This window comes from Ranitomeya imitator, chromosome 5, assembly GCF_032444005.1.
Source record: "Ranitomeya imitator isolate aRanImi1 chromosome 5, aRanImi1.pri, whole genome shotgun sequence".
NCBI classification, from domain to species: domain Eukaryota; kingdom Metazoa; phylum Chordata; class Amphibia; order Anura; family Dendrobatidae; genus Ranitomeya; species Ranitomeya imitator.
The window spans coordinates 79,110,752-79,133,018 of record NC_091286.1 but is presented as its reverse complement, the minus strand read 5'-3'; the positions used below and the strand labels follow the sequence as shown (position 1 = coordinate 79,133,018).

General features: G+C 41.7%; 1 protein-coding gene across 4 annotated transcripts in view; it reads right to left on the bottom strand.

The window, feature by feature from the left end:
- The window catches only part of CCDC88A (coiled-coil domain containing 88A), a 303,481-nt gene that overhangs the window by 97,034 nt on the left and 184,180 nt on the right, over window positions 1-22,267 (bottom strand). For all 4 annotated transcript variants that reach the window (XM_069768845.1, XM_069768841.1, XM_069768844.1 and 1 more), the window contains exons 5-8: window positions 14,797-14,855; window positions 11,872-11,955; window positions 5,532-5,672; window positions 2,492-2,661 (exon numbers count right to left, since the gene is read on the bottom strand). In XM_069768845.1, the coding sequence (XP_069624946.1) occupies window positions 2,492-2,661; window positions 5,532-5,672; window positions 11,872-11,955; window positions 14,797-14,855 (454 nt within the window). The remainder of the gene's footprint in view (window positions 1-2,491; window positions 2,662-5,531; window positions 5,673-11,871; window positions 11,956-14,796; window positions 14,856-22,267) is intronic.

The following is a 22,267-nucleotide window of genomic DNA, read 5'->3' as shown; positions in this document are numbered from 1 at the left end:
CGCTCCATGCAAGCGGCAGGTTCAGGGATGGTATGTGACAAGGACCTGCCATGACGTCACGGCCATGTGACTGCGACGTCATCACGGGTCCTGCTCTACCAACCCTGGGACCGGAAGTTGCTGAGTGCACCGCACACAGGCGACATGACTACAAGGGCTCCCTCGGAAAGTGAGTATATGTTTATTTTTTATTTTTTAACCTGTGACATACGTAGCTGGGCAATATACTACATGGCTCTGTGCTGTATACTACATCGCTGAGCAATATACTACATGGCTGTACAATATACTACGTAACTGGGCAATATACTACGTGGCTGGGCAATATATTACGTGGCTGGGCAATATACTACGTGGGCTGTGCAATATACTACATGGACATGCATATTCTAGAATACCCGATGCGTTAGAATCAGGCCACCATCTAGTATATATATATATATATATATATATATATATATATATATATATATATATATATATATATATATATACACACACACACACACACACACACAGTTAGGGCCAGAAATATTTGGACAGTGACACAATTTTCGCGAGTTGGGCTCTGCATGCCACCACATTGGATTTGAAATGAAACCTCTACAACAGAATTCAAGTGCAGATTGTAACGTTTAATTTGAAGGGTTGAACAAAAATATCTGATAGAAAATGTAGGAATTGTACACATTTCTTTACAAACACTCCACATTTTAGGAGGTCAAAAGTAATTGGACAAATAAACATAACCCAAACAAAATATTTTTATTTTCAATATTTTGTTGCAAATCCTTTGGAGGCAATCACTGCCTTAAGTCTGGAACCCATGGATATCACCAAACGCTGGGTTTCCTCCTTCTTAATGCTTTGCCAGGCCTTTACAGCCGCAGCCTTCAGGTCTTGCTTGTTTGTGGGTCTTTCCGTCTTAAGTCTGGATTTGAGCAAGTGAAATGCATGCTCAATTGGGTTTAGATCTGGAGATTGACTTGGCCATTGCAGAATGTGCCACTTTTTGGCACTCATGAACTCCTGGGTAGCTTTGGCTGTATGCTTGGGGTCATTGTCCATCTGTACTATGAAGCGCCGTCCAATCAACTTTGCAGCATTTGGCTGAATCTGGGCTGAAAGTATATCCCGGTACACTTCAGAATTCATCCGGCTACTCTTGTCTGCTCTTATGTCATCAATTCATCAATAAACACAAGTGACCCAGTGCCATTGAAAGCCATGCATGCCCATGCCATCACGTTGCCTCCACCATGTTTTACAGAGGATGTGGTGTGCCTTGGATCATGTGCCGTTCCCTTTCTTCTCCAAACTTTTTTCTTCCCATCATTCTGGTACAGGTTGATCTTTGTCTCATCTGTCCATAGAATACTTTTCCAGAACTGAGCTGGCTTCTTGAGGTGTTTTTCTGCAAATTTAACTCTGGCCTGTCTATTTTTGGTATTGATGAATGGTTTGCATCTAGATGTGAACCCTTTGTATTTACTGTCATGGAGTCTTCTCTTTACTGTTGACTTAGAGACAGATACACCTACTTCACTGAGAGTGTTCTGGACTTCAGTTGATGTTGTGAACGGGTTCTTCTTCACCAAATTAAGTATGCGGCGATCATCCACCACTGTTGTCATCCGTGGACGCCCAGGCCTTTTTGAGTTCCCAAGCTCACCAGTCAATTCCTTTTTTCTCAGAATGTACCCAACTGTTGATTTTGCTACTCCAAGCATGTCTGCTATCTCTCTGATGGATTTTTTCTTTTTTTTCAGCCTCAGGATGTTCTGCTTCACCTCAATTGAGAGTTCCTTTGACCGCATGTTGTCTGCTCACAGCAACAGCTTCCAAATGCAAAACCACACACCTGGAATCCACCCCTGACCTTTTAACTACTTCATTGATTACAGGTTAACGAGGGAGACGCCTTCAGAGTTAATTGCAGCCCTTAGAGTCCATTGTCCAATTACTTTTGGTCCCTTGAAAAAGAGGACGCTATGCATTACAGAGCTATGATTCCTAAACCCTTTCTCCGATTTGGATGTGGAAACTATCATATTGCAGCTGGGAGTGTGCACTTTCAGCCCATATTATATATATAATTGTATTTCTGAACATGTTTTTGTAAACAGCTAAAATAACAAAACTTGTGTCACTGTCCAAATATTTCTGGCCCTAACTGTAAATAATATTATTGGAGATCAATCTTCAAGCCATATCTCCATTTTACTGTAAAGGAGAGAAACAAGACAGGAGAAGAAAGTGGCGATTGGGCACCACTATGGGGTTCTAGCTGTCAAATCCTACATATAAGACATTTAGATTCATCTTAAAATCTTAAAAAAGTAAGTAGTTGTACATAAAAGTATTGATATGGTTGGGACCGCCAAGGATCCAGGTCATAGATATTACTCTTTCCGAAAAACTTGATAACACTATATGATAGATAAAAACAATATATGACTAAATTCTCCACTGCCATCTCAGGGATACTCACAGCTCCTGCCTCAGCCCCCTTATTTTCGCCTTGGCTTCTGCCAGCTCCACCGACAAGTGCTGTCGGCTCTCAGTCCGCCTCATGCCCGGGGACCCGGAGGGAGACTGCGCCAATGGCTGCAGAGGTGTGAAGTGGAGAGAGTCCCTTTCTTCTGTCAGCTCGATAATTGTCTGAAAGAAAGCGTGAAAAAAGTCTCATAAAATAGGTTCATCCACAGTATTATTTATGACTGACGGTATTGTCAAGGTCTCACATACAGATTTGATTCATATATATATAACGGGTTATTAACATTCGTTCTTTTTCTGTTTCAGGTGTCCCATCCTGTGCTGTGAACATATGAAAAAAATTGTTTGTATATTATTTTTTTGTATTTTGTTGCCCATAGGGTTGTTTGTTTTGTAAAAAAAAATTCTTAAAAAATACTTTTGGAAAATTATTTTTTGTTTTTTATTTTTCTTTAAAAATTTGATGTGGTTATGACATTAGCGGACTCATTTGATACTGACATTTATGTAATGTATAAAATAATAAATGATAATCACTGGGAGCTACCACGATGTGCTTGTGCATTAGTTTTGTTTATTCTGAAAGGGATGTGTATAAAGTGGCCATAAGATACGGACCGTGTTATGTCACAGTTAATGGATTGTAGGAATGCGGGGGGTTGTCCGCCCCAAAAGACCTCCGTGTCAAGGTTTAGGAATGGGATGCCACATTTGAATGTAAGGGCTTCCCAAACCTTGTGACAGAAAGGTGGGCTTATGCCCTGGTCCTTTAAATCTACGGCACATTTAAGTCCTCCACGGAATAAGAATGAAGCCTATGCTTGTTTTATCTGTGTGGTGGTGCTCCAGATTAATCTCAAAGTAATTATGGGTCCGGTATGGCCATACGATACTTGGCTTTGAATTAATTATGAGTCCACTGTGGCCAGACAATATTAAATTTATATTAAATTTATGTTATATATGTTTTTTATACATAAAGAGTTGATATTTCCTATGGGCGAAGTTTTCCCTTAATAGACATGGCGCCTAGGTCTTCGGGGTAGCTCTGCGCGGCTGCGAGCTGTGGCATTGTGGGCCTTTTGGCTCTGATGTCACTGACATGCGCAGTTGTGCGGGTGGATGCCGAGAACCGAGGCGGGCAGGTTAAAGAGTATATTTGTAAGTTTCCTATGATCATAATGTATGGATATTGCACGTTCATTGAACCATTTGGTCTTTTTACTTTGTATGAGACTTGGTCTCACTTGCTTTGTATAAAGGGTTACATTCCTTTATCACTTTTTACTCCCGGAATAGCCTTCCTACTACACGTATCCATTTACATCTATTGTGAATTATTCATTCCGGGACACACATTGCTAGAAAGACACCTGGGTTCACCATCATGTGCATACCGCCTCTATTGTATTCTTGGGCGTGATTTACACAATAGGAAGTCTCTTTTTTGGACTCTCAATTGTACTATCTTAGTATTATAAACTTTGCGCATGACATATACTTACCTTTTGTATCTGATTATGAATTTTTCGCATATTTAACGATATCATAATTTATTGCCTCTCTGGATGGTCCTTCTTTTGCATATCTCTATCCCCACTTTTTTCATGTTTGATTAAATATTGTTTATATGTATGTCCTAATAAAAATTTGTTATTGTATGGTTAATTGCTTCTATGTCCGCTTTTTTTTTATGTATACATTCTGACTAGACATACAAGTGAAGTAAGCAAGGCCATGTACAACTAGTAGGAATGTGGCAGGGAGTATGCATAGCGCTTTCTTGTGGTCACATGACTGCTCGGTCTTACCATCGGCACCAGAGAGTCCTACCCATGATGTGAGGATTCACAAGTCTCCAGCCACATGGCCTAAATGTAGACTTTTGTAATTAGCCCAAACAACCCCTTTAATTAAAAGAATTCTCAAGAACTTATATTTTGATAAACGAACCTTTGCATAGTTCATCAATTTTGGATCTGTGGGAGTCCAACACCCGACACCATCACTGATCAACTGTTTGCAGCAGCTGTGGTTGGATATACACAGTGGCCGTTCCCGGATACTGCATCTGAACTCCCAATAAAGCAGGATGGGTGGAAGTGGCAGCTGGAGGACCCCCATCAATCTGATACTGATGACTTAATTCCAAAGGACAGGTCATCAATATGTCAGTCCTGGACAAATACATTAATGCGCCATGTTGTATTGTTTAATATATGGCTGCAATAACCTGGTAAATATTCCTATTATTAAGCCCTGAAGAGGGAGCAGAGGAGATCGCAGTTTATTGCTGTGTAATGATTGCACCTCCAGTAAGAGCGCTGCTCCCCACACCGGTATGCAGTGAATCACTGGACTAAAGAGGACAAATATCCACAAAGCCATGAATCAGAACAGCAGCTGTTATATGACAGCCCCCCTATTGACAAGTCATTGGATCGATGTTAACTATTTCTAAACCATAGTCTTGTATCTTCAGCTACAACCCGATTATAAGCTAGTGATAAATAATAAAGTTGTATGATATTAGTAATGTTATTAATAAGGTTCTATACAGTAAGCAGGTTTATTATCAGAATAGACACCTTTACTTTTATCACATCATTAAGGTGCCAGAGTAGTGTACAGATGGGAAATAATAATAGATAGGAACGGTCCACATCCATTACGTTATACACTGGAATGCCTAAAAAACAATGATCCTCACCACAACTCTCAGAATGTCCCGACAGCCAGCCCTCCCCAGTGTTGTATAACTCCAACTACTACAATAGGAAGAACCATTCACACTATGCTAGATAATAGCCTACATGGTAATAGATCATGGCCGTGGCTCTCCGGCTATTGGAAAACTACGATTCCTATATGCTCAGACAGCATAACCTGTGCAGATTTTCCGAAACGTCAATTCACAGCATATCCTCCAAGCCAAACACAGCAGGGCATGGCGAGAGTTGCAGTTATTCAATACCTGGAGTCATAAGTTAGGGATCACCTATATACAGTAACTTGTATTTTGTGGGTCTCACCTCGGACTGATCATCCCTTTCATCTACTAGCCTCTTCAAGTGGAATGCTGTGTTCTTTAACAGAGATTCCAGGTCATCGGGGGAAAGATCAACCGGCTCTAATAACTGCAGATCAAATACATTTTCTGGATTGTGAGTTACCTTTTGGGAGACAAAAAAAGAAGAAGAATTTACATATCCAATTAGTACAAAAACGTAGCTAAAAAAAAATGCCAGATCTCGGACATATGCACTTGGTCGTATTCATGATCTCTCATGGGTCCCAAATACAGCTGCTATAGGACTCGATTAATCTCGCACCTATTTGAACTCGTTACCTGTATAAAAGACATCAGTCCACTCACTCCAACCTCTCCTCCATGTCCAAGACCAACTGTTGGCGCATTTAGTAGAAAATGGAAGAAACACAAGATGACTGTCAATCTTCCTTGGTCTGGATCATCATGCAAGATCTCACCTCGTGCGGTAAGGATGATTCTGAGAAATTACAGTAATCAGCCCAGAACTACGTGGGAGGACCTGGTCAGTAACCTGAAGAGAGCTGTGACCACAGTTTCAAATATTACCATTAGTAACACACTACACCATCATGCACTAAAACCCTGCAGGGCACAGAAGGTCCCCCTTCTTACACCAGTACATGTCCAGGCCTGTTTGAAGTTTGGTAATGATCCAAAGGAGGCATGGGAGAAGGTCATGGGGTCAGATGACACCAAAATAGAACTTTTTGGTATCAACTCCACACGCCATCTTTGTAGGAAGAAGGATGATAAGTAAAACCCCAAGAACACTGTTCCAACCGTGAAGCATGGTGGGGGAAACATCGTACTTTGCAGCAAAGGGGACAGGTCGACTGCACCGTATTGAAAGTAGGATGGATGGGGTCATGTAGCGTAAGATTTTGGCCAATGACATCCTTCCCTCAGTAAAAGCATTGAAGATGGGTTGTGGCTGAGTCTTCCAGCATGGCAATGACCCGAAACACACATTCAGGGCAACTAAGGAGTGGCTCTTTAAGGAGCATTTCAAGGTCCTAAAGTGGCCTAGCCTGTCTCCAGACCTGAACGCAAAAGAAAATTTTTATAGGGAGCCAAAATGCAATGTTGCCCAGCGACAGCCCCAAAACCTTAAAGATCTGGAGAAGATCTGTATGGAAGAGTGGGCCAAAATCCCTGCTGCAGTGTGTGTAAACTTTGTCAAGAACTACAGGAAATGTCTGACCTCTGTAATTGCTAGCAAACATTTCTGTACCAAATATTAAGTTCTGCTTTTCTATTGTATCAAATACTTATTTCATGCAATTAAATGCAAATTAATTATGTAAAAATCATACAGTGTGATTTTCTGGATTTTTTTTAAGGATCTGTCTCTCACAGTTGAAGTGTACATAGGATAAAAATTACAGACCTCTCCATTCTTTGTAGGGGGGAAAACTTACAAAATCGTCAGTATATCAAATTTTCCCCACTGCATATACTGATGTAGCCTAGTTTACCTTAACACAAATAACAAAACACTGAGATATCACAGCACAAAAAAATGGAATTGACACCTTACAGGACATAAGTTAATGTTAGTTTAACTTAAATCTCTAAAAGGGGTGTTCTCAAGTTTAAAACTCATCATGTGTCCATGGCATATGGTATAACTTTCCTATCCCTGGGGGACCGACCTTGTGGCCCCTACCAATTCCAAGAACCAGGTTTATGAAGGGCCCTGGCTGAATGGAGTAGAGATTGATCATTTGCACTACCACTCCTATCATACTTAATGGGAGACCCAAAGCGCAGAGCACACTTGATTTTTGGTGCTTCCCTTTGGATAGGGGATAACATTCAAACTTAAGAATACCCCTTTAAGTGAATTAATCTTCTGTGACAAGTTATCAAGATGGTACGTTATTTGGCAAGTGAAAGTCGGATACATCTGCAAATACACGTAAACACACACACAATATACAGTTATTATTTAGTGCATTGTATATTGTAGTTATTGAAGAAATCTATGTCACTCCTAGATTCTTGCTGTATGCTGAGGAAAGCGGGGTAAGGACAGGGTTAAATCCTATCACTACAGGTAGTGGCTAGCTCTGCACCATGCAATTCACTATATATATATATATATATATATATATATATATATATATATATATATATATACAGTGGGGCAAAAAAGTATTTAGTCAGTCAGCAATAGTGCAAGTTCCACCACTTAAAAAGATGAGAGGCATCTGTAATTTACATCATAGGTAGACCTCAACTATGGGAGACAAACTGAGGAAAAAAAATCCAGAAAATCACATTGTCTGTTTTTTTTTACATTTTATTTGCATATTATGGTGGAAAATAAGTATTTGGTCAGAAACAAAATTTCATCTCAATACTTTGTAATATATCCTTTGTTGGCAATGACAGAGGTCAAACGTTTTCTGTAAGTCTTCACAAGGTTGCCACACACTGTTGTTGGTATGTTGGCCCATTCCTCCATGCAGATCTCCTCTAGAGTAGTGATGTTTTTGGCTTTTCGCTTGGCAACACGGACTTTCAACTCCCTCCAACGGTTTTCTATAGGGTTGAGATCTGGAGACTGGCTAGGCCACTCCAGGACCTTGAAATGCTTCTTACGAAGCCACTCCTTCGTTGCCCTGGCGGTGTGCTTTGGATCATTGTCATGTTGAAAGACCCAGCCACGTTTCATCTTCAATGACCTTGCTGATGGAAGGAGGTTTGCACTCAAAATCTCACGATACATGGCCCCATTCATTCTTTCATGTACCCGGATCAGTCGTCCTGGCCCCTTTGCAGAGAAACAGCCCCAAAGCATGATGTTTCCACCACCATGCTTTACAGTAGGTATGGTGTTTGATGGATGCAACTCAGTATTCTTTTTCCTCCAAACACGACAAGTTGTGTTTCTACCAAACAGTTCCAGTTTGGTTTCATCAGACCATAGGACATTCTCCCAAAACTCCTCTGGATCATCCAAATGCTCTCTAGCAAACTTCAGACGGGCCCGGACATGTACTGGCTTAAGCAGTGGGACACGTCTGGCACTGCAGGATCTGAGTCCATGGTGGCGTAGTGTGTTACTTATGGTAGGCCTTGTTACATTGGTCCCAGCTCTCTGCAGTTCATTCACTAGGTCCCCCCGCGTGGTTCTGGGATTTTTGCTCACCGTTCTTGTGATCATTCTGACCCCACGGGGTGGGATTTTGCGTGGAGCCCCAGATCGAGGGAGATTATCAGTGGTCTTGTATGTCTTCCATTTTCTAATTATTGCTCCCACTGTTGATTTCTTCACTCCAAGCTGGTTGGCTATTGCAGATTCAGTCTTCGCAGCCTGGTGCAGGGCTACAATTTTGTTTCTGGTGTCCTTTGACAGCTCTTTGGTCTTCACCATAGTGGAGTTTGGAGTCAGACTGTTTGAGGGTGTGCACAGGTGTCTTTTTATACTGATAACAAGTTTAAACAGGCGCCATTACTACAGGTAATGAGTGGAGGAAAGAGGAGACTCTTAAAGAAGAAGTTACAGGTCTGTGAGAGCCAGAAATCTTGATTGTTTGTTTCTGACCAAATACTTATTTTCCACCATAATATGCAAAAAAAATGATAAAAAAACAGACAATGTAATTTTCTGGATTTTTTTTTCTCAGTTTGTCTCCCATAGTTGAGGTCTACCTATGATGTAAATTACAGACGCCTCTCATCTTTTTAAGTGGTGGAACTTGCACTATTGCTGACTGACTAAATACTTTTTTGCCCCACTGTATATACACACACACATACATACACAGCACAGAACAAAAGTTTGGGCAGACCTTATCATTTAAAGATTTTTCTGTATTTTCATGACTATGGAAATTGTACATTCACACTGAAGGCATCAAAACTATGAATTAATACATGTGGAATTATATACTTAACAAAAAAGTGTGAAACGACTGAAATTATTTCTTATATTCTAGGTTCTTCAAAGTAGCCACCTTTTGCTTTGATGACTGCTTTGCACACTCTTGGCATTCTCTTGATATGCTTCAAGATGTAGTCACCGGGAATGGTTTCCAATTCACAGGTGTGCCCTGTCAGGTTTAATAAGTGGGATTTCTTGCCTTATAAATGGGGTTGGGACCATCAGTTGTGTTGTGCAGAAGTCTGGTGGATACACAGCTGATAGTCCTATTGAATAGACTGTTAGAATTTGTATTGTAAGAAAAAAGCAGCTAAGCAAAGAAAAACGAGTGGCCATCATTACTTTAAGAAATGAAGGTCAGTCAGCCCAAAAAATAGGGAAAACTTTGAAAATGTCCCTAAGTGCAGTGGAAATAACCATCAAGTGCTACAAAGAAACTGGCTCGGATGAGGACCGCCCCAGGAAAGGAAGACCAAGAGTCACCTCTGCTTCTGAGGATAAGTTTATCTGAGTCACCAGCCTCAGAAATCGCAGGTTAACAGCAGCTCAGATTAGAGACCAGGTCAATGCCACACAGAGTTCTAGCAGCAGACACATCTCTACAACAACTGTTAAGAGGAGACTTTGTGCAGCAGGCCTTCATGGTAAAATAGCTGCTAGAAAACCACTGCTAAGGACAGGCAACATGCAGAAGAGACTTGTTTGGGCTAAACAACACAAGGAATGGACATTAGACCAGTGGAAATCTGTGCTTTGGTCTGATGAGTCCAAATTTGAGATCTTTGGTTCCAATCACCGTGTCTTTGTGCGACGCAGAAAAGGTGAACGGATGGACTCTACATGACTGGCTCCCACCGTGATGCATGGAGGAGGAGGTGTGATGGTGTGGGGATGCTTTGCTGTTGGAGATTTATTCAAAATTGAAGGCATACTGAACCAGCATTGCTACCACAGCATCTTGCAGCGGCATGCTAATACATCCGGTTTGCGTTTAGTTGGACCATGATTTATTTTTCAACAGGACAATTACCCCAAACACACCTCCAGGCTGTGTAAGGGCTATTTGACCAAGAAGGATAGTGATGGGGTGCTACGCCAGATGACCTGGCCTCCACAGTCACCAGACCTGAACCCAATCGAGATGGTTTGGGGTGAGCTGGACCGCAGAGTGAAGGCAAAAGGGCCAACAAGTGCTAAGCATCTCTGGGAACTCCTTCAAGATTGTTGGAAGACCATTCCCGGTGACTACCTCTTGAAGCTCATCAAGAGAATGCCAAGAGTGTGCAAAGCAGTCATCAAAGTAAAAGGTGGCTACTTTGAAGAACCTACAATATAAGACATATGTTCAGTTGTTTCACACTTTTTTGTTAAGTATATAATTCCACGTGTTAATTCATAGTTTTGATGCCTTCAGTGTGAATGTAGAATTTTCATAGTCATGAAAATACAGAAAAATCTATATATATATATTGCAGGTTTTTTGCTATCCTGATGTTTTAGCCTAGTCATTTGCAACTTTTGAGATTGTGCATAGTTTTTCTGCGATTGTACTCCAGTATCCTAGTAGACTAAAAAGCCCAAGTTTAATTTTAGGTTTTTTTTCTTAGCGCAGTTGATGCCCAATGTCTGACATTTTAAAGCTTATTGAAAGCATTGTGTGACAAAAAATGGCAAAAAAAAACCCTCAAATGATGAATCGACCCCATTTCCCCAGTGTTGACAGTGTCAGACATCGTAAGGACGCAGCCTATTGACAAGAAAATGGGAAGCCCCACTATCAATTTCTTCTTAAATATTTCCAGGCCGCAGGTCAGAGGGACAGAACTTTGCAGAGTTCTAATGAAATCTTCTACAGAATTGGCATTGCATTTACTAATGTGTCACAGGGTAAAGCAGTTGACAATAGGGCTGTATTCACACTTTGCAATGTCATACGCAGATATGCTGCAAGGAGTCTGATTGCAGACTGAGCTAAGTAAAAACATCTTGCCTTGTCTTTTTCCTTTTCTGTAATCAAGATAAATACTATAACAGTCACAATGGTGCAGTGTTCTCAATTAGTTCTAGAGTAAATTTCCACTTTTTTTTTCAGATTGTGATTAGACTGTTGGCACAAGTAATAGCAATAATAAGCCAGCGCCGAGCCATAACCTCAGGATGTTGTGGAATTATTCATAGCAGCTGTCCTGTTACTAACCGAAATCCTCGTGCTGGAAGATCTGAGCTGCACTGACCATTTGTATTAAGCAGACTGGTTAGAATTGCAGGATGCAGCTGTTTATCTCCACACATCATTCATGTGATCTTCATACCCCGCCAGCTAATGGATAGTGACGCCCGGCGCCCTAACTTCTATCAGACGCTTCAGAATAAAAGTCTGGGCAGAAGAACATAAAAACAACATAAGAAACGTGAAAGTGCGAGACGATACCTCCTGGATATGAGCCGCCACAGCTGCTTTAGTGTCAAAATCCAAATCTTGAATTTTATCAATAAATTCCTCTTTTCTTTCACACTGCAACATAAAGGATTGAGATTAGCATCTACAAATGCAAGTTATCGATTCCTCCAGCTACAACGTGTGCAATTCAACTTTCAACTCATCTGGGATAAGAAATGGGAAGTATTATTAATACAGTACTGGTATAATATAAGTGGTTGGTGGCGGGCAGTGGGCCTTCAACTTAGCTGCAAAGGGTATGTACAGTTGTGGCCAAAAGTATTGACACCCCTGCAATTCTGTCAGATAATACTCAGTTTCTTCCTGAAAATGATAGCAATCACAAATTCTTTGCTATTATCTTCATTTAATTTGTATTAAATGAAAAAAAAAAAAACACAAAATCATCAACCAATTAAGGTCTGGATTCCAGATCACCCCAAAAATCTAAATAAAAAATTTAAATCAAAAGCATCTCCAACTTGTATGAGCGTTTCATCATGGCAACTGCAACTCCTAATATGACTTTAAAGTGTGTATAGCCCCCCCATATGCCTGTATACACTCCTAACACTGTCTGGATATGCTCCTGATGAGGTGGCAGATGGTATACCGAGTGATCTCCTCTCAAGCCTGGATCTGAGCATCAGTGACCTCCTCTACTGTTGGTTGGGTTACTTGGTGTTCTCTGATGCTCTGATGCCCCAAAGGTTCTCAATTGAATTCCGATATGGTGAATGAGAGGACCAGTCAACGGCATTAACACCTTCGTCATACGGGAACTGCCTGCATGCTCTGGTCACTTAAGACCAGGCATTGTCCTGCATTAGGAGGAACTCAGGGTCCAATGCACCAGAATAAGGTCTCAGGATTTCATTCCAATATCTATTAGCCATTCAGTCAGGATGCCTTTGGAGATTTGTGCAATCTTCAAAGGATGAGGCTTTCAAAAAAGTGATTGTCCATCTAACCGGTCATGCTAGATGACGTTTCAGGCGGCATAACATTGACCTGGCACCTCTAGAATATTTTATGTCTGTCACTTGTGTTCAATGTGAATCTGTTTTAATCTTTCAAATGAACGGGGACCTAAGACGAACCTACCAATCCTGGTGTTCTCTAGTGAATGGCAATCACACTGACTGGTACTGTGTTGGGATCACAGATCACACTAAATATTTGGGCCTCATGCCACCCTGATTAAATCTGTTGCCAGGGATGTGGCAGTGCTCCTCCTGTTCATCCTCTCACAAAGAAGCGGATGTTTTCTGTGCACAAAATAATAATAATAATCTTTATTTTTATATAGCGCTAACATATTCCGCAGCGCTTTACAGTTTTGCACACAATATCATCACTGTCCCCAATGGGGCTCACAATCTAGAATCCCTATCAGTATGCTTTAAAATGTGGGAGGAAACCGGAGTGCCCGGAGGAAACCCACGCAAACACGGAGAGAACATACAAACTCTTTGCAGATGTTGTCCTGGGTGGGATTAGAACCCAGGACCCCAGCGCTGCAAGGCTGCAGTGCTATCCACTGAGCCACCGTGCTGCCCCAAGCATTACACCAAAGATGACATGGACACCAAACAAGAAAACCCCGAACTTATGGTCTAAAAGGACATGCCAGGACTGACAAATATTTGAATAAAATTACCTTTATTAAACAAGAATGGTAAACGGTAGTACAACATCAAAAAAATATACCCATACTCAAAATATGAAATCAATAATACAAAAAAAAAAAAAAAAAAAAAAAAATATATATATATATATATATATACACACATATATATATATATATATATATATATATATATATATATATATATATATATATATATATATATATATAATTAAAAACATCAAAAGGATACAAAAAGGGAAGCATGGGGGACCAGAAAGAATAAAAAGATAAATGATCACATATCAGTGGCCACATGAATAAGGCCCTAAAGAGGCTAAAAGTGGGGGAGGAAAAAAGGATTGTGTGTATCATTAAAAAAAGTGTCAAATCCCTAAGAAAGAGTGGAATACTCAGGTAGATGCACTAACAGTAAGTCCAAAAAGGGGGGCATGTGCCCAAAAAACTATTGGCTCTGCAGTGGTGCATAAACAAGAGAGCAATAGTAAATACAAAAAAATGGTGCTAACATGACAAAGGTTCAGTTGTGGATAAGGTGCTTATGTGAAAAAGCAATGGTGCAAGAGCAATGAAAGGGGGTGTATACCTTTAAGTTCTGCCGGTACAAGCACAGCGCGCACACCCCGATGACCTTTTCGGAATGAATTCCTTCGTGCTTCATTCCAAAACGTGCGTTGGCGTGTGCACTGTACTTGGACCGGCAGACCTTAAAGGTATACGCCCCCTTTCATTCATTTGTCATATTAGCACCATGTATTTACTATTGCTCTCTTGTTTATGTAATTTTATTCAAATATTTGTCAGTCCTGGTATTTGCTTTTAGCCCATAAGTTCAGGGTTTTCTGGTTCGGAGTCTACCATTCATGCACAGAGCACCTATATGTCATTCACTATATAAATATATAAAAATATATATTGACTGATCTATTATTTTACTTTATGATATATAGGTATTGCTGTACTCTGTGTTGACTTTACCAAATATGACATGACAGATTTCTGGAGTAAATAACAATGAATTTGTCATGTGGCAGTTGCTTAAACCCTTTTGGTAAACCATGTCAACTTTTAACAAAAGAGTTAGGGCCAACACCAAAGAGCAAAAAGTCTTAAAATGTCCCTTGACCCAAATCTTGGAATTATTGATGCCAAGTTGCAGCTGGCGTAGAATGAAGGATTTATGTACTGTATGTTCTTTAGATTAACCACAACTTTTATTATAATTTTGTATGCAGCACTTCACAATATGATGAATAGAGAAGTTTTACCTGAACGGCACATCCGAGCAAAAGAAGAAGCATCTTTTTCATTTCTTCGGTACCTTTCTCTGCCGAAAAAATGAGTTGTGTTAACATTTTATTAGGGGGTATTTCAAATGTTGACATTTATGTCTGATATAGGTATACTATGAATGTCTCAGGTAGGGGTTACACCTCAAAGAACCTGACCTTCTCCTATATACAGCTGATGCTGGCTGCTTTGGATTGCCAGACAAGGATTGGAACCTTTAATCTCCCAACAGATATGCCAGAGATCTTTATAGTCGAAATACCTCTGAAAGGTGGCATTGGCCAAAACTTGAGGATGCTAGTACAGAATACCGAGTGGACACGTGACTATATCATCGGACATTTGGTGAAGTCTGTAATCTTGGACCACCACTGATCATTAATATCCAGAATGATGAGCTCTGCCGAATATGTCAATTCCTTTAAGCCAATATTACACTTTTTAATCAAAGTGTCAATCAGACCAACGCTAGTGTGCTTAAGGCCCCCCAAACATTAGACTAAGGTCAAGCCCGTCAATTATCGTCCAACAGTTTAGGGGTCTCTGGACTATCTCCCGAATTACAACAGCTGATCCATTTGTTCTCCAGGCTAGGAGTCGCTCCTATAGGAGCCTGGCAGTGGCTCTCTCATAGAGCACACAGAAACTCTCAGCTTGGCTTTATGGGGTGTCAGGGTGATACTGTTGTCAAACGGTCATTCGTCCTGCAGCTATCTAATGTGTTTGGGGTCCATAAGAGTGCACTTCAACAGGACCAAAAAGGAAAGCGTGCACCTAAGAGCTAAATTAAATGGGAGTACATTCTCTATTTTAGGCCTTATTCATACATATTTGAAAAATTGTACACGTGTCTTATCAGTGTTTTGGAACAGAGTGTCTTCAGTGTATAGTCCGTGTGTTGGTTTTTATCATCAGTGTTTTTCAAAGATATATAAAGAAATAAACCGCAAAGCTTCTCCTACTTCTTGCTATGCTAAATCCACACTAATGCCATCAGTGTGCTGTACATGTTTTCCACGGACCCAAATACTTATATTGGCTTTTTTCATCGGTTCAGTCGGGAATAAATAAATGGACAGGTCTGCACCAGTTTTGCAAGGACACACCATCCGTAAAATAAGCACGGACTTTATGAATAGCACCATAGATTATAATGCGTACCTGTTCTATCTGTGAAAAAAATGGACAACACGTAACGCAACTCTGATGTCTGAACGAGGTTTTAAAAAGATGTTGAGAACCGCGCAATGACCCTTGGATGGAAAGAAATCAGCAGCGAAATCTCCTTTCCCAGCAGCTTAAGGATTTGGCAGTCTTAATAAAGACCAGAAGAGGGTCTTTACTGTGGACAAGACCACTGCCACTCATTTAGAGGTCATTTTATGAGGGCCACTGCAAGCTGTGTAGGAACTACATTTCGTTCATATAATTATCCCGTCCCCATACAGTCTGCATACACGGAGATGTGCTGCCCAAAATAATTATTTCTTAGCCTGCAGAAAACATACGAACAGCTGGCAAACAAGCATTTTGTTGCCATGTGTACACGGGCCAATGTCCTGGCACATTTAAAAACCATTCTTTCTCTCTCATTTTTCGTTCATTCTGGAGACTCAAAATGAGATTGTGTCAAATGTCTCTTTGACAATATCACAGGGTCAATTGGATTTCTTCGTTAATATCATTCTCTGCAAACTCTGTCCTCGAGCTCATAGCACCAACATTACTTCTGATAAAAGAACGGATGTTTAATCTTTAAAAATTCTTAGTAGCACAGAATATATATATATATATATATATATATATATACATACATATTGCTCAAAAAGATAAAGGGAACACTAAAATCCCACATCCTAGATATCACTGAATGAAATATTCCAGTTGTAAATCTTTATTCATTACATTGTGGAATGTGTTGAGATCAATAAAACCCAAAAACGATCAATGTAAATCACAACTAATATCCCACTGAGGTCTGGAGTTGGACTGATGCTCAAAAGTGGAAAATGAAGTTACAGGCTGATCCAACTTCAGTGGAAATGCCTTAAGACAAGAAAATGACGCTCAGTAGTATGTGTGGCCTCCACGTGCCTGTATGACTTCCTTACAATGCCTGGGCATTCTCCTGATGAGGCGATGGATGGTCTCCTAAGGGATCTCCTTCCAGACCTGGACTAAAGCATCCGCCAACTCCTGGACAGTCTGTGGTGCAAAGTGATGTTGGATAGTGCGAGACATGATGTCCCAGATGTGTTCAATCGGATTCAGGTCTGGGGAACAGTCGGGCCAGTCCATAGCTTCAATGCCTTCATCTTGCAGGAACTGCTGACACTCCAGCCACATAAGGTCTGGCATTGTCCTGCATTAGGAGGAACCCAGGGCCAACCACACCAGCATAAGGTCTCACAAGGGGTCTGAAGATCTCATCTCGGTACCTAATGGCAGTCAGACTACCTCTGGCGAGCACATGGAGGGCTGTGAGGCCATCTAAAGAAATGCCACCCCACACCATTACTGACCCACTGCCAAACCAGTCATGCTAAAGGATGTTGCAGGCAGCAGATCACTCTCCACGGCATCTCCAGACTCTGTCACATGTGCTCAGTGTGAACCTGCTTTCATCTGTGAAGAGAACAGGGCACCAGTGGCGAATTTGCCAATCCTGGTGTTCTGTGGCAAATGCCAAGCGTCCTGCACGGTGTTGGGCTGTGAGCACAACCCCCATCTGTGGACATCGGGCACTCAGACCATCCTCAAGGGGTCGGTTTCTAACTGCAGACACATGCACATTTGTGGCCTGCTGGAGGTAATTTTGTAGGGCTCTGGCAGTGCTCCTCCTGTTCCTGCTTGCACAAAGGCTAAGGTAGCAGTCCTGCTGCTGGGTTGTTGCCCTCCTACAACACCCTCCACGTCTAATGGTGTACTGGCCTGTCTCCTGGTAGCACCTCTGGACACTACGCGGACAGACACAGCAAACCTTCTTGCCACAGCTCGCATTGATGTGCCATCCTGGATGAGCTGCACTACCTGAGCCACTTGTGTGGGTTGTAGACTCCGTCTCATGCTACCACGAGTGTGAAAGCACAACCAGCATTCAAATGTGACCAAAACATCAGCCAGAAAGCATTGGTACTGAGATGTGGTCTGTGGTCCCCACCTGCAGAATCACTCCTTTATTGTGTCTTGATAATTGCCAATAATTTCCATCTGTTGTCTATTCCATTTGCACAACAGCATGTGAAATTGATTGTCAAACAGTGTTGCTTCCTAAGTGGACAGTTTGATTTTACAGAAGTTTGATTTACTCGCAGTTATATTCTGTTGTTTAAGTGCTCCCCTATATATATATATATATATATATATATATATATATATATATATATATATATATATATATATATATATATATATATATATATATATTAGATGGTGGCCCGATTGTAGCGCATCGGGTATTCTAGAATATGCATGTCCACGTAGTATATTGCCCAGCGACGTAGTATATTGCCCAGCGACGTAGTATACAGCACAGGCACATAGTATATTGCCCAGCCACATAGTATATAGCAGAGCCACGTAGTATATTGCCCAGTCACATAGTATATTGCCCAGTCACGTACTATATTTCCCAGCGACGGAGTATATTGTCCAGCCACATAGTATATTGCCCAGCCACGTAGTATATTGCACAGCCACACAGTATATTGCCCAGCCACGTAGTATATTGCCCAGCACAGAGCCATGTAGTATATTGCACAGCCACGTAGTATATTGCACAGCCACATAGTATATTGCCCAGCAGAGCCACATAGTATACAGAGTTAAAAAACAAATAAACATATACTTACCTTCCGAAGGCCCATTGGAAGCCCTGCTATACTCACCCTCCGCCGCCTTTTCCGCTCCTCTGGACGCTCCCGGGACCGCTCCATTGCAAGCGCCAGCTTTCACTCCCAGGGCTGGTGTGAGCAGGACCTATGATGACGTCGTGGTCGCGGTCACATGACCGTGACGTCACGGCAGGTCCTTGTCGCACACCAGCCCTGGGACGGGACCTCACTGGAAGCTGCCGCTTGCAATGGCGCGGTCCCGGGAGCGTCCAGAGGAGCGGGAAAGGCGGCGGAGGGTGAGTATAGCAGGTGTTTTTTAAATTATTTTTAACATGACATTTTTACTATTGATGCTGCATAGGCAGCATCAATAGTAAATAGTTGGAGACACACAGGGTTACACAGTAAATAGTTGGGGACACACAGGGTTAATAGCAGCGGTAATGGAGTGCGTTACATAGCGGGCCATTACCGCTGCCATTAACCCTGTGTGAGCAGTGAGTGGAGGGGATTATGGAGCGGGCGCCGGGCAGTGAGTGCAGGGGAGTAGGGGAGGGACTAATCAGACTGTGCCCGTCGCAGATTGGTCGCGGCAGCCATGACAGGCAGCTGCCGAGAACAATCAGCGAACGAATAACCGTGACAGAAGGACAGACAGACGGAAGTGACCCTTAGACAATTATGTATATAAACACACACACATACATACACACACACTCCTCGTTTTTTTTTTCTTTTGAAATTTTGAGCCATTAAGAAGTGTTGTCGCTAAAGCCAAAGATCCAGGCGAGTACCACTTAACTATATCGGTATCAACATGACACCTATACAGAAAATCATATAAAGAACAAAACAGCACCAAAGAACCAATATTAAAAGATTAAAGCTTTATTAGAACAACATATAAAAGCATATATAGCTAAGGAGGTAGGGTAATGACAGTGACAAGCCAAGATGTGGAATCACAACTAAAACCGGTAACCAACAGGCAACCTTAGCAGACTGTGAATTACTCAAAGAGCATGTGCATGTGCAAATTGGTGTTCCCATATCACAGTGTAAGTAATTGTATGCAAAACAAAACCAGGTGTACATAGATGGTGATGGAATCTAAAATAGCTGTACACAGTATTAAAAGAGTGTGCTGAGCAAAAGGAATAAAATATGTAAATGGCTGCCTGCTGTTACCTGAGGGCTGTGATGCCGCTGCCCCAACGCACGTTTTGTTGAAGTGCCTTCTTCCAGCGTTCACATATTATTATCTCACTGGTCTGTGTGCAGTGCATATGCGATCCTGTCCTCAGCACCTTGTACGCCGAGATCCATCCTGTGCACCAACCTCAATATGACGGACTCCTGCTGGCACTAAATGTCTCTTACTAGCTGCAGCTGTATATTTCTCTGTAATCGGGGCCCGGGTGGAGAGTTAGCTGCCGGCTCATGTTGCTGATTCATACTGGGTTTTTAGACGTACTTTTAATAATATTACAACTTTTGTGTGGCCGCTATTGTGCCCTGGGTTTGGCCAATCAAAAAACGGGCATGCCCTGCAGGAGGACACTGACCAATGAACGCTGATTGGCCAGTGTTTCGTCGTCCTGCACGGTGCGTCGCTAAATGGTAGGAGGGAAAGCCAGCAACCAAGCTGCAAGATAAATCTAACAACCTGTGTGAGCTCTCCTGCTCGGGTCAGCAGTCTCCGCAGAGGAGGAGAGAGGGGGAGGTGCTGGGACAGAGCTGCTGTGAGCAGGAGGAGCTGAGGAGCTGCACATGTACATCAGCCTCCCCTGTATGCATGTGAGTTATCTGTAGTGTGTGTGCATCTGTGTACACTAGTTCACCATGTATGTGCTGTGTATATGATGTGTACCTGCTGAGCATTTGTTATATAGCATGTGTGTATTAAGTACACGTATAATGTGTATGTAATAAACACTTGTTGTTCAGCATATGTGTGCCCTGTACTTGTATGTAATATACATCTAAGTGTGTATGTTTATATGTTTTATAAATTATGCAGTATTCTAAAATTGCATGAAATTTAAATGAAAGCTGGCAAGTGTATAAACGCTAATAACTATTGTCGATGGGAGGAAATGAACTTTATTCCTCCTGGTAGTGTTCAGATTTTAGTCACCACTCTGTGTATAGAGAGCAGAGACTGTAACCGCATGCCTGGCCCTGACTGACAGCCAGCTCTAAAGCTGATCCTGCTGTCAGTCAGTGCCGGGGGTGCGTTTACAGCCACTGCGCACTATACACAGACCGGTGACTAACCTATGCCTGCACCACCCCCATTACTGCAACCCGAATGCTGCCACAAGGAATAAAGTAAATTTCCTCAATCGGGTATCTAAGAGCTGGTGCCACACGGTGTCAGAACACTATTAACCTGAAAACTAACCCATATCTGCAGGATAATAGCATTTTTCATGTTACAGGTTCCCTTTAACGATACAGTATATGGAGATGTTACAGTATAAAGATACATAGGCCCTGGTTCATCAAAGTGTTTTTAGCCAGAAATCTGGAGTAAAACACTTTGAGAAGTTGATTTTTTTTTTTTTTTTTTTTAACAACTCAAGGTTGTGAAAAAATATTGTGACTTTTGGCATTTTCATGCCAGTTTCATTCACACTCTTCCTTGCATTATCTGAATTCAAGAAAGAATGTGATCGTGTGCTAATTGTGCAGTAACTCTCTGTCATTTCTGCTCCGTCCTCTTCTCCAGCACAGGGTTAAAGACGCACAGACTCCGTATCTTTCTTCATGGCTTGATCATAGATGTCGGATCCTGATTCCCAAGAAAATCCAACCAACCCAAAATTGTGAAAGAAACGCACAAAACACTTTTTGGATGTTAAATAGACTGAATTTTATTACTAATAGCATTATTATTATTATTTAATTCAGTGTCTGTAATTTAGAATCAGCCAATTACTATGGAAAAGACACTGAACACTGGAAAACCTCCAACTCACGAAGAATCATACTTCAGCATGCAGGAGAGGAAAAACCTCCTGTGGTGGAAACCTCTAGGGAACCATGGCTGGAGGACTGCCCTTCCCTTGGGCTTAGAATGATAATGCCAACATGTAAAAGAAAATTGTACCAGAATTTGTACATTGTATCATATTTACAGTGAGACATAATATACATCCACTAAAGATATGATCGCAGTGACATCAGATAGTCACACAGGTTACACATTACATCAGCAGAAAACCGACAGTAATGGAGAAGGTCAAAGACGGTGCCCTGTGCGAGCGCCGTATGGAGAAGCCTAATGTAACCTCTCCAGGCCGTACACAGAAAGGTGAAGGCGGCCAGTACCAGGCGTGAAGGAGATCTGGCTGTAACATCTGGCACTCCATTGATCGCTAGGGTGATCTGGCTGGCTAGGCTATAGGGCTGATCTGGCTGGCTAAGCGGTATGACTGATCTGGCTGGATAGGCAGCATGGCTGATCTGGCTGGCTAGGCGGATGTCCCCTTCCTCCCATTGTGGAGTGATGAAGCTCCAGGTCTCCAGACACATCAAGTATGGCGCCTACCACGGCTGAATGATCTGTGGTTCTGGAATCTTCTCTTGTGTCATAGATGTCTATGACATCAGC